The 14,237-nt window shown below is 45.1% G+C and overlaps 1 protein-coding gene across 4 annotated transcripts in view; it reads right to left on the bottom strand.

Annotated features, from left to right (window-relative positions):
- The window catches only part of ERLEC1 (endoplasmic reticulum lectin 1), a 177,236-nt gene that overhangs the window by 66,008 nt on the left and 96,991 nt on the right, over positions 1 to 14,237 (bottom strand). For all 4 annotated transcript variants that reach the window (XR_003855372.1, XM_029593428.1, XM_029593427.1 and 1 more), the window contains exon 10: positions 9,802 to 9,861. Coding sequence is in view for 3 of the 4 variants with exons in the window: in XM_029593428.1 (XP_029449288.1) it covers positions 9,802 to 9,861 (60 nt within the window). In the remaining variant the exon portion in view is untranslated. The remainder of the gene's footprint in view (positions 1 to 9,801; positions 9,862 to 14,237) is intronic.

Genomic DNA, 14,237 nt, shown 5'->3' with positions numbered 1-14,237 from the left:
CCCTGGAGTCACCTGGAGGAATAGCTACCAGCTAGACAAGGCCTGTAGTTTGGAAACACCATTTTCAAGGTCAGTAAGTGCAAGAACAGAGTACACAGCGGTCTAAATGTAGGGCCTGCCAAGAAATCAAATACTAAATTAAGACTCCATAGGGGAACCAGAAACTGCAAAGAAGGATGAAGATGTTTCACTCCTTTCAGGAAACGGACCAAGGAAGTGGAGAACTTTCTAGCTCTTAGCAAGGTGGAAATCACTGCCGCAGAGTATCCACATTTCAGCAAGTGAGCCCTTTCAAGGGCCATACGATAAGACAAAATAGAATCAGATATTCATGAAGATCAGACCCCTGTGCACCAGAAGATGAAGAGGCAAGTCCACCAGGAACCTCCGCAGATCTGCATACCACAGCCTCCTGGGCCAATCTGGAGCGATCAAGAGCACCATCCCTCTGTGGCTCTTGATCCTTCGAACCAATCTGCCACATGGGCCATGGAAGAAAGGCATACAGCAACTTGTATTCCGGCCACTCTTGCACTAGGGCATCGATCTCCAATTATTTCAGATCTCTTCTGTGGCTGAAGAATTGCAGAGCTTTCGCATTGCGCAAATTCGCCAGCAGGTCTAGGAATGGGAGACCCCAGTGATTCAGAGTCAGCTGAAATGCCTCGTCTGACAACATCCACCTTCTTAGGTCTAGACTCTCCCTGCTGAGAAAAGCTGCTCTTACATTGTCTTCCTGCTATGTGCGAAGCTGAGTTCATCTGGAGATGTACTTCTGCCCATTCCATTAGTTGATCTATATCCTGAGACACCTGCTGGCTCTTGGTACCTCCCTGCCAATTGATGTACGCCACAATCATTGCATTGTCTGATATTATCCAGACCAATCAACCCTGCAGCCTGTGCTGAACTGCAAACATGCCAACCAAACAGCCCTGGCTTCCAGCTGATTGATGTTCCAGAGAGACTCTTCAGCATTCCAGTGCCCTTGCACTGTCAGCTCCTGACAGTGAGATCCCCAAACCAGGAGGCTTGCATCTGTCAGTACTAGCCAGTTCGGTGGTGTTGGGGAAACTCCCTTCCTTAGATGGTCCACCTGGAGCCACCACTGCAGTTGGGAGGAGACCTCCATCAGCAGGTGGAGCCAAATCGAATAGTCCTGAGACTGCGGGTTCCACAGAGACAGCAGGAAGTGCTGAAGAGAATGTATGTGCACTCTCACCCATGGTACCACTTCCAGGGTCAACACCATTAAGCCAAATACTTGCAGGTAGGTCCATATGGTCAGGTGCAGAGTGTTCCTCAACAGATTGAGCTGTGCCAACAACTTCTGAATTTGAGCTTCCGACAGGAAATCCTTGCCCTGCTTCATGTCGAACCAAACTCCAAGGTATTCCACCAACTGAGTAGGCTGAAAACTGCTATTGGCCAGGTTCACCACCCAGACAAGCTCCTGCAACAGGGAATCACCTTGTGATTCACCAGGCAGCTCTCTTCCAGCAACTTGGCTTGAATCAGCCAGTCATCCAAACATGGGTGTACTAGGATCCCATCCTCTCTCAACTCTGCCGTAACTACTACCATTACCTTGGAAAAAGTCCTGTGAGCAGTGGCCACACCAAAGGGCAGTGCTCGAAACTGAAAGTGGAGTCCCAGAACTGTGAACTGCAGAAAGCGTTGATGTTCTAGTTGGATGGGAATGTGAAGATATGCCTTGGACAGATCCAGAGAGGTCAGAAATTCTCCCAACTGCATGGCCATTATCATCAAGCGCAAGATTTCCATTCGAAAATGATTCATTCGCAGATGACGGTTGACACCTTCAAGATCCAGGATGGTACGAAAAGAGCCCTCTTTCTTGGGCACCATGAAATAAATGGAATATTGCCCTGTATTTTCTTGAGACGTGGGCACAGGAACCACAGCACTCAGACTTTAGCACAACCTCTCATGTTAAAAGAGCGTGGCATCTGCTTCTTATCCTCTGGTAAATGAGGAAAATCGGTGATTCGCCCCACTTTCTGGCCAATTTCTCCAATTCACTCCCAAATAAGAGCGATCCTTTAAAGGGCAATGTGGTGAGGTTAGCATTGGAGGTTCACATTGGCCAACCAATTTCTCAGCCATAACTGACGCCTGGCCACTACTATTGAAGCCACTCCTGGGGCTGAAGTGCATACCAAATCACAGCCCGCATCCGTCAAAAAGGCAGCAGCTGGTTCTATGACTGCCTTGGAGTTTACCCCAAGTCATCGACTTCCTGGGAGAGAAACAAACAAGAGCGAGCCACCAAGGAACAATAAAAAGCGATCTGCAGGGTCATTGCCATTGCTCCAAATGCTTGCTTAAGGATAACCTCAATCTTTCTAGCAGGACCATCCTTCAAGACTGCTCCTCCTTCCACGGGAATAGTGGTCTGCTTGGAGATTTCACACACAAGTGCATCTACTTTCAGAAAACATAATCGCTCTCTCTTACTACTGGATCCAAAGGGTACAGGTCTTCCAAAATTCAACCTCCTTTGAAATTAGCCTCTGGGATGCCCCACTAAAAATAAATAAATTCTTGAATGGCCTCCATCACAGGGAAAACAAGAGGCTTTACATAAGGAAACCAAAATGGGATTTCTCTTTGGCTCAGATATGGAATCTGCCCCAGGAATCCCAAGCATTTTTAAGGTCTGGGAAATCAGAGCTGGCAGTTCATCTCTATGAAAGAAACATAGCATAGTTCTATATGGTTCTAATCCTGGAGGAATTTCACCATCCTCAAGAGAGTCAGAATCAGCGTCATCATCCGTGCCATCTGGATCTCTATCGGGCAGTCCTGCTGCTGCTCTAAGAGTACTCTGGTGCTTAACAGTAGGTCCAGGCAAGGTTCCTACATGAGACTCTGCTCTGGGAGCATTGGACAGAACTGAGGATTGCATCTGAAAAAAGGGTTGCAATCCCTGGAAAAATGCTATCCAGGATAATGTAGAAGTAACCATACTAAGAGGTACTTCAGGCGTACTTACTGAGCACCTTTCCCCCTGCTGAAGAACCAGTTAGGGGAGTTCCAAATTCAGGCACTCTGCCTGACATATCTCTACCCAGGCCTACATCCAACTAGGAAGAACCAGGCTTAGTGAAATCAGAGGAAGATAATTCTCCTTGAGCCTCCAAACAGCACTGGAACAAGTTAGCAGGCACTCCTTGCTAAGATGCCCGAATATGACAGGCAGTGTAAAGAGAAAGGTGCTTAGGTTTCTTAGGTATAGGTGCCATTATGGTCGACAGTGAGCTCAGCGGTGACCGGAGGCATGCGGTTTTTTTTGTTTTTTGTTTTTTTTAGATGTCCAAACATTCTAGTCATTGCTAGGATAAGCACATGGTAATGCACAACTTATGTACACAGTTGTAAGCATGTGGCCACTTGGATGCACAGACTACAAAGCCCAACTAAGTGTCCAAAAACTGGATGCACAACCTGGACCCCCAGCTAGATGCACACACCGAACAGACAATCCTGTAGAGGGAAGCCTATAGAAAACTGGACGCACAACCTGGACGCCCAGCTAGACGCACACACCGAACAGACAATCCTGTAGAGCAGTGGTTCTCAACCTTTTTCCCATCATGACACACCTGACAGGCCATGCTCACATGTGTGACACACTGCTCATTACAATTCACGGCAGAAATAAAAAGAAAAGGTCCGGTAATTATTTTTATTGTTTAAAATGACAAGGAAAAGATACGTATTAAGTCTGAACAGAAATTGCATAAATAGTAAACATCCCACACCAAAACAGCACAAATTTCCAGCACTTAAACAGTAACCACCTTACCTAAGAAAAGGCAACACTGAAAATATTACACCAGGCCTTAAGACACCAATATATTTCCTATTAGGAAAACGGACCAAGTCAGGCTGCTATAGAGCCCTACACAGAAACTACACACCAGCAGAAAACCTCACCTAAATCATATGTGCTGACCCTCACCTAACAAGGAATAAAAAGACCAAAACGCATAACTAGAAGCATGCAGAAAAAACTGAATTGAAAACTGCAACAAGCCAGAGTCTCTGTATGCAGTGTAATAAAGGAAAAAAGAAACATCACCCATCCTTATAAAACAAATCAAGAAATATAAAATCAGTAGCAGTAAAACCATACTAACAAAAAGAACAGATTATTTCAAAACAGCTGATGAGTGGAATATCCAATAATTAAAAACTCATAAAAAATTTCTAGATACCAATAAAATATTTCAAAATAGCAGACATAAAGACCCAGTAATGAAAAATAAGGATACAACATTTTTTTTCCTCTGCATACCTGGGAACGTTTGATATCCAGGTCTCCTGAGATTGTTTTGAATTAGCAGGAGGAGGGGTGGTTTGCTTGGAACTTTCTCCTCTCTCAGTCACATACCAGCGCTCTCTCTCACACTGGCTCTCAATTACATACCTATACACACATGCTCTCAGTACTCACATATACACATGCTTTTTCTCTCACTTATATAGGCTCTTAATTACACATTTACACACATGCTGTCTACCTTTTCACGCTTTCACACACACACAGGCTTTCAATCACATAAGTACATGCTGCCTTTTTCTCTCACACACACTCTCATTCACATGCTTACAAACATGTCCTCTCTTTCTCTCATTTACACACAGGCTCTCAATCACATACTGACATACTCCCTCACCTAAACCAGCTTTCAATCAGACACAGACACACATGCTCTCTCTCTTACTTATACACACACGCTCTTAATCATACATACACATGATCTCTCTCTCACAAAGGATCTCAATCATACACACATACTCTTTCACACAAATAGGTTTTCAATCACAAACTTACACATACAGGTTCCCAATCGTAAACTTACATTCATGCTCGCTCTCAATCACAGACATACTCTCTTTCACATATACAGGCTCTCAATCATTCACATACATGCTGTCTCTCACTCACACACAGGATCTCAAACACACATGCTTGCTTGCTCATTCACTCGCTCTCCCTCCCTCCCCGGAACTAGCGGCAGCAGCAGCCGCCTCCCAACCCTAACCTCCTTCATTTTCAGCCCTCGCGGAGAAAGGAGTCCAATCGGCCATGGGGGTTGACGCTCTTCTTCATTTTTCTGTGGGGCATGTTCTGTTCTTCGGGCCGACGCTGACCACACTAGCATGGTCTCTTCTTCCCGCGCACGCACCCGATGCTCACCACTTCCTCTTCCAGGCCGGGGGGGGGGGGGGGGGGGGGCAGGAAGAAGAGACCATGCCGGTGCCGCTGACTCCAGCTGTTCTTCCGCGTTCCACCCGGGCTGACAGCATTTTAAGCCCAGGAGGAGGACCGGGGAGCAGCTGGGTCCCAGGAAGTGTGGCGACACACCTGTGTGTTCTTGGCGACACACCGGTTGAGAACCACTGCTGTGGAGGGAAGCCTATAGAAAGCGTGCGAAATGCCGTTGAGGCTTACCACGTGGGTGCAGCGAAAAAGCCTTAGAGCGGGCCTAGCCTCCCATGGAGCAGGACGAATGTCAGAACAGTGCACTGAGTACAGAGACTGCCTCCGGCTGCAGGGGGGGGGGGGGGCATATGCTATCACTGCTGCGCTCGGCTTCCTGCATCTGTTGCGAATCAGCTGCTTAATCAGCTAAGTCCACGCCGGCAGAAAACTAGCCACCAGACCAAGGCACTCATCTGAGGAACCATGGAAATCACCTTAGGAATTCTCAACTGAGGGAAGGACTATTTAGTATCACCCCAGGAGAGCGGGGCAAATTTATTTTCCTTATTTCTCCAGTAGGAAGATGCACATCTACCATCTACTGGAGATGGAGAATACTGGCAGGCTGTTATTGTAGGGATGTATATAGTGTGACGCCAGTTTGCTCCGTCTCCATCTGCTGGTAGAGGTACATAACTCACTTGTTCTGGATTCATCTGACTGGATGCTAAGAAAATAACCATTTCTTATTAACTCTTGGACTCATTGATCTGCTATAATTTCGGCCCTCCTCTGAAAGAACAGAAACAAATGGCCACTTCTCTCTGTAACTTGAGATAGGACCCCCGGCAGTCACTGCATTGTTCTGGAGGAGCCAGAGATGCCTTATGGCCCTTATCTCATTTCATAGACAGAAAGGAAAATGAATCCATGGCGTGACTTTAGTTCAAGCCTCTGGGAGACACAGGAAATTAGAGTTGCCTCATATTTTTGCCAACCTCTCCAGCTCTTCGCCCAACAAAAGCTGATCCTGAAAGGGCTGCCTAGCCATATCATTCACAGAGATAGAGACTGTCGATCAGGGGCACCTCCAGAGAAACCAGTCAACCATTATCATTGATGCTGCTACTCTGACCAAGGAGCACACCAGAGAGTATCTCACCCCAGCTAGATACAGTCGCTGGCTCTAACAGTGGGAAATACTGCCCCAAGTCTTCCTGGGCATTGTGAGTCAGACGTATTTCAGATCTGCTACAATAAAAAGCCATACACTGTGATCGGAAAATCATGCACAGAGCCTAGCTTTTTTTTTTTTTTTTTTTGCACAACTGTCACCAAGAAGTCTACCCTAGGCAAATAAAATTGCTCGTTCTCTTGTGAATTCAAGTAGGTCCTTCACAACCTTAATGGAGTCTACTCGGAACAAGGCAGTTTCTGCCATCTGCTAGCAGACCTAAACAAGCATGCAAAGGCTGAAAATTAAAGTCACTGAGCATTTCCCATGGAGGACAGCAGGGGCAGCAATATACACCTCTTTCTGGGAACATCCTTTGCTACTTCTGGGAACCTGCTGAAACCAGTCAGAGAAGCAGCTAACCCAGAACCAGGAACTGCACATTATGTCGTGTGTTTTTGTGCAGAGCGAACATCAGGGACCGCTATTATTGATCTTTTTAGCAATTACCTTGGACATGACAGGCATCTATGCTGCAGAAGATTCTTCTATGCAATCCTCTGCAACAATGAAATATAGGGTCCAGGAGAGCAGAATGCCAGCTCTCCTTTGAGGAAGAGACATTACACTCATCCACTTTCCTTCTTCTGGGCCCTCTTCTCTGATTTCGTGTCACTCTGTTAAGGCCCTCAAGGAATCCCTTGAAAAACACCTGTTCCACTGTGCTTAGCCTTTGCCAATCAAGGCTCCAATTGAGGGCAATTATACTAGGAAATTGCATGGAGTTTCTAAAACTGTACCCCAATCCCTTATAAAATACTTATAGATCTTTAGCAAAAAATACATCTCTGATAATGAAGAGCCAGAAGGAAATATCCTTCACAGGGGAATCCTGCACTACTGTTAAGGCGGCCTAAGAGGATCTGTGAATTGAGGAACGAACACCTCAGTACTGTGACAGCCATGGTGGTCAAAAGGTGACCACAGAAACAAAAAAACTGGCCCCTCTGGGCTATGAAAGGAGGACCAAATTGCATACCATTGCAGTAGCCACAGTGGCTGCAAAGCAACTGCAGACTCCACAACACGCCCTTCAGGGTTAAGGTATAGAGAGCCCATTGAAGAGAAAAGTCTCTGAAGCTGAAAACTCCTTTCCTCCTCCATGCTGGCTCATATTTTCCCTTGGGCTCCATTCAAATCCAGGGGTATTAAGGATTGGAGGCTGGTCCTGCAACTGCACTCTGCCCCTCTAAAGGCTTGCAGATTTTGGCAATTTCCTGTGACATTATTGCCCAGGGCAAGGAAGAAACATCCAGCATGGAATGAGGCTGCTGTGCATGTGGAAGCCACTATGAAATAATAAAAAAAAAAAAGCAAGCCTCTCTGGGCTCAGGGTAGGAGGGCCATACCCCCAACATTGGTGATCCACTGCAATAACATAGATGCCAGAGCCCCCTCTGAAACCTGGGCTCTGGCGGGAAAGTGGAACCTGAACACTGTTTCAGCCGGTGATCACTCCACAGGCACATCCCACAACGATGGTCCTGATCTCTGCAGCAATATCTACTACTTTCCTCAGACTAGATGCCTAGCAAAGCGTGGTTCTGTCCCATGTTCTGCTTGTGCCGCCATAGCGTTTGCCGCTAAATGACTCGTGGTCCCCAATAAGTTAATAAAAGGGACACCTCAGACAGGACCAAATCGCGGACCAGTGCCTGCAGTTTTTGCATGATTTCGAAATGGCCACTGGTGCCTCAACTATTACCCACAACCCAGTGGGGGGAGGGGGGATATGGGGGGACGGGGACGGACCAGTTGCAGAATCCCTGCTGAACAGCTGGCAAGACTTACACACACCACTCCATCCCCCCAGCAGCACTGAAAGCCAACCCTCGAAGGCACTATGTCAAGACTGCTTGCTGTGCAGGGCACAGGCATTATATTCCCCTGTACTGCCATCACAGCCCTGTTCTTCAATTACCACAACACTTCTGGCCACTGAACAGGTAGCATTCCCCTTTGTGGGATTTTTCTGTTTTTAAACTTTACTGCTGTTGCCAGGAACAGTTCAAGACTTTAAAAGGGAAAACAGAAAACATATCCCGAGAGCAAGAATGACAGAAAGGGGAGGAAGAGAGTGGAAAAACTTTCAGTCCCCCTAGAATTCCCTTGGTCCTGGAGTACACCATGAATACTGAAGGAGAGTAGAGGGGTTGGGGGGGGGGGGGGGTGGGGGAGGAGTATTCAGACCGGTAGCTTTCTGGTTTCTGGAAAAGTTCCATTTCGGTTTAGGGCCATGCTCAATTGAGGGAGGGAGAAGTCATCTGTCACCTCAGGAGCTGCTCACCAGAATTTGTGTGTTTACTCAGCCTAACCAGGCCTTAGTTTCTAGCAAAGGAAGCTCGTCCACCATCTGCTGAAGATAGAGAATGCTGGCTCTCTCCATCTGCTGGTTGGCGTGCATAACTTACTTGTGTGGACTAGTTTGACTGGACTAAGAAGAAGAAAAGCAATTGAAGAAAGCCTGAAGAGTGGTCGAAGATTTGGCAGTTGGGATTCAATGCCAAGAATGCAGAGTCATGTATCTGGGGTACAGTAATCCAAAAGAACTGTATGCAATGGGAGGTGTCTGTGTGTGGGAAGATTAATATGCATGGACTAGGAGAGAGACCTTGGAGTGGTAATGTCTGGCAATCTGAAGGCAGTGAAGCAATGTTACAAGGTGATAGGTAAAGCCAGAAGGGTGCTGGTCTGCATAGAGAGGAATAATCAGTAAGAAAAAGGAGGTGATAATGCCCTATTATGGGTCCTTGGTGAGGCCTCATCTGGAGTACTATGTTCAGTACTGGAGACTGTATCTCAAAAAAGGACAGAAATAGGATGGAAGCAATCCAGAAAAAGGCAACCATAATGATGTGGGGACTGCATCAGAAGACTTATGAGGAGAAGCTGAAGGATATAGATATGTACACCCTGGAGGAGAGCGGTGGGTGCAAGGGAAATATGATACAGACCTTCAGATACCTGAAAGGTATTAATGATGCACAAACTTGAACTTTTTTTGGTTGGAAAGGAAACTGTAAAACTAGGGATCACAAAATGAAACTCCAGGGGAGGATGACTCAGAAATATTAGTAAATATTTCTTCACGGAGAAATGGTGGATGCCTGGAATGCCCTCCCAGAAGAGGTGATTAGGATGAAAACAGTAAAGGAATTCAAAAGGGCATGGGATAAATACTGCAGATACCTAGAGGCTAGATGTTAGAAATGAAGAATGGGAGTAACCTGCATGATGCAGCAGTTACTACCATAAGCCACTTGCTGAGCAGATTGGATGGACCATTTGGTCTTTATCTGCCATCATTACTATGTTACTGTTAAGATGACCTTACCTCATGATACTGATGGACATGTTTGCCATAACAGAATTCATATTTCCACCAACCAACACCCTGAAAAAAAAAAAAAGAAGCTCAAATTAGCCATCTTAAGAATTATTCTTTATTCTTGAATAGCTTTACAAACTATAATAGGGGGATAAATCTTCAAAAGTATTTACACACCTAAATATTTTTGAAAATAACGCCAGGAGTTCATGCATAAAGGTATGCATAGAAGCGATTTTGTGAGTACTGCAAAGAGGCATTCCTGGAAATTTAGACACATACTTTCAATTTTCAAAGAATGCATGTAAAGTGTTTGTGTGGACATTGTACCTGCCAACAGGTATAACATACACTCCTATTCCGCACTAAGGTATGCAGGGTCTTGCTAATTTTAAAGCGGACTAATGCACACTATCACAAAACTACCCTCCCTAAACCAAAAATCTACTTATTTTTCTTCCAAGATACCTTAGGATACAGAAATGCTAAATTTTATCCAATAGTCAAACACAATAAATCTCAAAATACCACTGATGAAAATTTAAAGCCAGAAAAAACAGGATGATAGTAGTTAACGATTAATAAATTGTATACTTTAGAGATCTTGATCCATTTGGGCCGCATATATTCACTGTAATGTGTTCCAAAAGTCACATGACTTGCTCAATGGAACAGCAAGCGTTTAGAGCTGCTTCAGATTTTTTTTTTTTTAATGTGATTTCACAGGTATATAAGAACATAAATGCCATACTGGGTCAGACCAAGGGTCCATCAAGCCCAGTATCCTGTTTCCAACAGTGGCCAATCCAAGTCACATGTACTTGGCAAATACCCAAACATTAGATAAATCACAAGCTACTACTGTTTATTAATTACTGTAATAGTTTGTGGATTTAACCTCTAGGAACTTATCCAAACCTTTTATTGAAACTCAGTAACATTAACTGCTGAAACCACATCCCCTGGCAATCAATTCCAGAGTTTAACTATGCACTGAGTGAAAAAGAATTTTCTTCGATTTGTTTTAAATGAGCTACTTGCTAACTTCATGGAGTGTCCCCTTGTCCTTCTATTATCTGAGAGAGTAAAAACCGATTTACATTAAACTTGTTCAAGTCCTTTTATGATTTTGTAGACTTCAATCATATTCCCCTTAGTCGTCTTCTCCAAACTGAACAGCCCTAACTTCTTTAGCCTTTCCTCATAGGGCAGCCGTTCCATGCCAAATATCATTTTGGTCGCCCTTGTGCACTTTCTCCAGTGCAGCTATATCCTTTTTGAGATGCGGTGACCAGAATTGCACACAGTATCCAAGGTGCAGTCTCACCATGGAACGATACAGAGACATTAAGACATCCTCTGTTTTATTTTCCATTCCCTTCCTAATAATTCCTGACATTCTGTTTGCTTTTTTGATCACCACAGCACGCTAGAGCAACGATTTCAATGTATTATCCACTATATCGCCTAGATCTCTTTCCTAGGTGGTAACTCCTAAGATAGAGCCTAACATTGTGTAACTACAGCAAGGGTTATTTTACCCTATATACATCACTTTGCACTTGTCCACTTTAAACTTCATTTGCCATTTGGAAGCCCAATCTTCCAGTCTCACAAGGTCCTCCTGCAATTCATCACAATCCGCTTGAGATTTAACTACTCTGCATAATTTTGTGTGATCCGCAAATCTGATCATCTCACTTGTCGGACCCCTTTCCAGATCATTTATAAAAATATTAAAAAGCGCCAGTCTGAGAGGGGGAGGAGTCAAGATGGCGGCATGCTAGTAGAGTTTTGACCTGCTCTTAGAATTATCCCTGACTCTTTATTCTTCAGTAGTGGTAATGCCTCCCTAAAGGAAAAGAAGAGTTAGGATGTTTCCCTCAGCGCCCTCGCTTCCTTTGGGGCAGCATTCTATTCCTAAACTTGCTACAACTTACCCGAAATTGGGGATGGCCAACCCCGCTGATGAGACCGGAAGAGGAGCCTCTGTCTCATCTGGGGAAATCTCTCAGCCTCCCCCCCCCCCGCCCCCGCCCTGAGGACACTGTCTGCGATTTTTCTGTTTCCTCTGGAGATGGCACTCCAGAGCCGGTGGGTTCTGGCACAGCTGCAGAGGAAGCACTTGCAGAGCCTGGGAGCAATACAGCCTCATCGACACAGGGGAGTGCAAACTCGATTGCCTTAACAGGTATGCTTCAAGTTGCTTCTTCTGATGGAGAGCTCAGGGTGAATTTACCACAGAGCTCCCAGTAGCTACTGGATCCTGCTATTAAGTTGGATAACAATGTGGTAAATGCACTTCCCAAACCGGCAGTGGTGACCTTGGATTCCCTATGGGAATTAGTGGCTCAGCTAGGCCTGCTTTTCAAAACTGCTCATTACAAAATGTCAGCTATTGCTTCAAAATTGGACACTAACACAGCTTGATGACCCATAGAAATAGGATTCAAAGCTTGGAAGATCAAGTGAAAAGTGGGCAAAATGTTCACTCTTCTATAATCCAGGAACAAATGGTTTTGAACAGGAAAGTGGAATTTATGGAAAACTGACTGCAGCTTTTGAACTTTCCTAAAATAATTGGTGAGCAGTCAAGAATTACTTTGAGGAAAAATATGACTGAGGTGTTGCAGACTTCTTCAGAGCGTTTTTCCTCATTTAATAAATTATATTTTTTGCCTTTTCGGCATCCTGGAGAAAGTGCTGCACAACATCAGTTTGACTTTGGGAACCTGACGGAATTCCTGGAATCTTCTACGGTGGAGATATCAGAAAGAGCCACTTTACTAATTTCATTTACTTATGAAAACGATCTTAGCCTACTCATGCGTAATTATTTTCAGAATCTGAGGGTTAATTTTCTTGGGCAATGTGTCCAAATTTTTCTAGACCTAGCTAAAACCACAAGGAGATGAGGAAGGGCTTCTTGACCTTGCATCAGGAGGCCCAGTCTATAGGGGCAACATTTCAGTTAAAATATCCCTGCAAATGTTTCTTAAAATCTAACTGATATATATATTTTTTTTTTGTTCCAGAGCAGCATAAACTGTTTATAGATTCTCATAAAAGATTGCTTCCTACCTCCTCTCTACAAGAAAGCCCTATAACTTAGGAAAATTAATGGGTAGTTAAATACATGCTATGCTATTTCCTTGTAATTTTTTTCTTTTTTCCTTCTGTTAGCGCTCCTCAAATGTTCTCCTCCCCCTAACCATTGCAGGCCTCCAGACACGGGGAGGCAACATGGCTGCTGCCTCCTTCGACCTCCCCACACCCACCTGGGGGCTCCTGAATGGGGTCTGCCTAGCGCATGCAGTGCCCACCTGCTGAGCCTTCCACCAAGGCCCCTTCCCCTCCGGAGGCACAGCTGGTGCATAACAAGGCCCCACTGAGGTACGATCGCCTCACACCACAGGCCCAGCAAACCTTCCCGCCTCTACAGGAGGCATCATAATTCTGCTGCGGCCTGTGGCAAAAATAACCCCGACCACGATGAAAATGCTGCAAACACTGCTGCCGGCGTTGTCCTCCAGATGCTGCAGCCGAGCTGCACGTGTCCTCTCTCACCCCCAAGGAAACTTACCGCACCGCCTAACCAACACAGCCGAACGAAAGCCTGCAATAACTTTTTTTTTTTTTTTTAAGTGACAACCACTGAGCAGCCCAGAGAGAAAAAGGAAGTTACTTTCCTGTTGCTGGGTGGTTCTGGTGGTCCAGTCAGCGGGAAGGTGAGAAGGCCTCAGCGGAAGCGAGGGAACCAGGATCCCTGGCTTTCCCTCCCCCTGGAAATAGAGGGTTGAGCTTGGCTAGGAATTACCAACCCTGCCACTCGCTCTGCTCAACACAAGGGATGGCCCACAAAGGAACCTAACACCTCTGGGAGCACCAGCCTTCACTTCTTCTTATCGCCTCCTTTCCTATATATTTTTTGTATTTTTTTTTTTTTTTTTTTAACTAAACTTCAAACTGCAGGTTTGCACCTCTACCATCTGCTGGAGAGAGAGAAATACTGAGGGACTGCAGGTGGCACTCTCGGTTAAGTAGCAGTGCCTGAAAAGTTTTTATTCTCTGCCTCCATCTGCAGGTAGGGATGCAAAACCCACTTCTCTCGACTGATCTAGGGTATGAACAAGAACATTCTGTTTGCTTTTTTGACCATCATCACTCTGAGACAATGATACCCAGATACTTTTCCTGTGTGGTCATTCTTAATATGGAACTTAAAATCATGTAACTACAACATGGGTTACTTTCCCCATGTGCATCATTTTGCACTTATCCACATTCAATTTCATCTACCATTTAAATGCCCAGTCTTCCAGTTTCACAAGATCTTGCAATTTTTTCCAGTCTACTTGTGATTTACAAACCTGGAATAATTTTGTGCTGCAAATTTGATCACCTTGCTCGTTGTTCCCCTTTCCAGATCATTAACTTTGCGC

Source organism: Rhinatrema bivittatum, chromosome 3, assembly GCF_901001135.1.
Source record: "Rhinatrema bivittatum chromosome 3, aRhiBiv1.1, whole genome shotgun sequence".
NCBI classification, from domain to species: Eukaryota; Metazoa; Chordata; class Amphibia; order Gymnophiona; family Rhinatrematidae; genus Rhinatrema; species Rhinatrema bivittatum.
The sequence above is the reverse complement of the archived record's forward strand: the minus strand, read 5'-3'. Positions and strand labels throughout refer to the sequence as shown.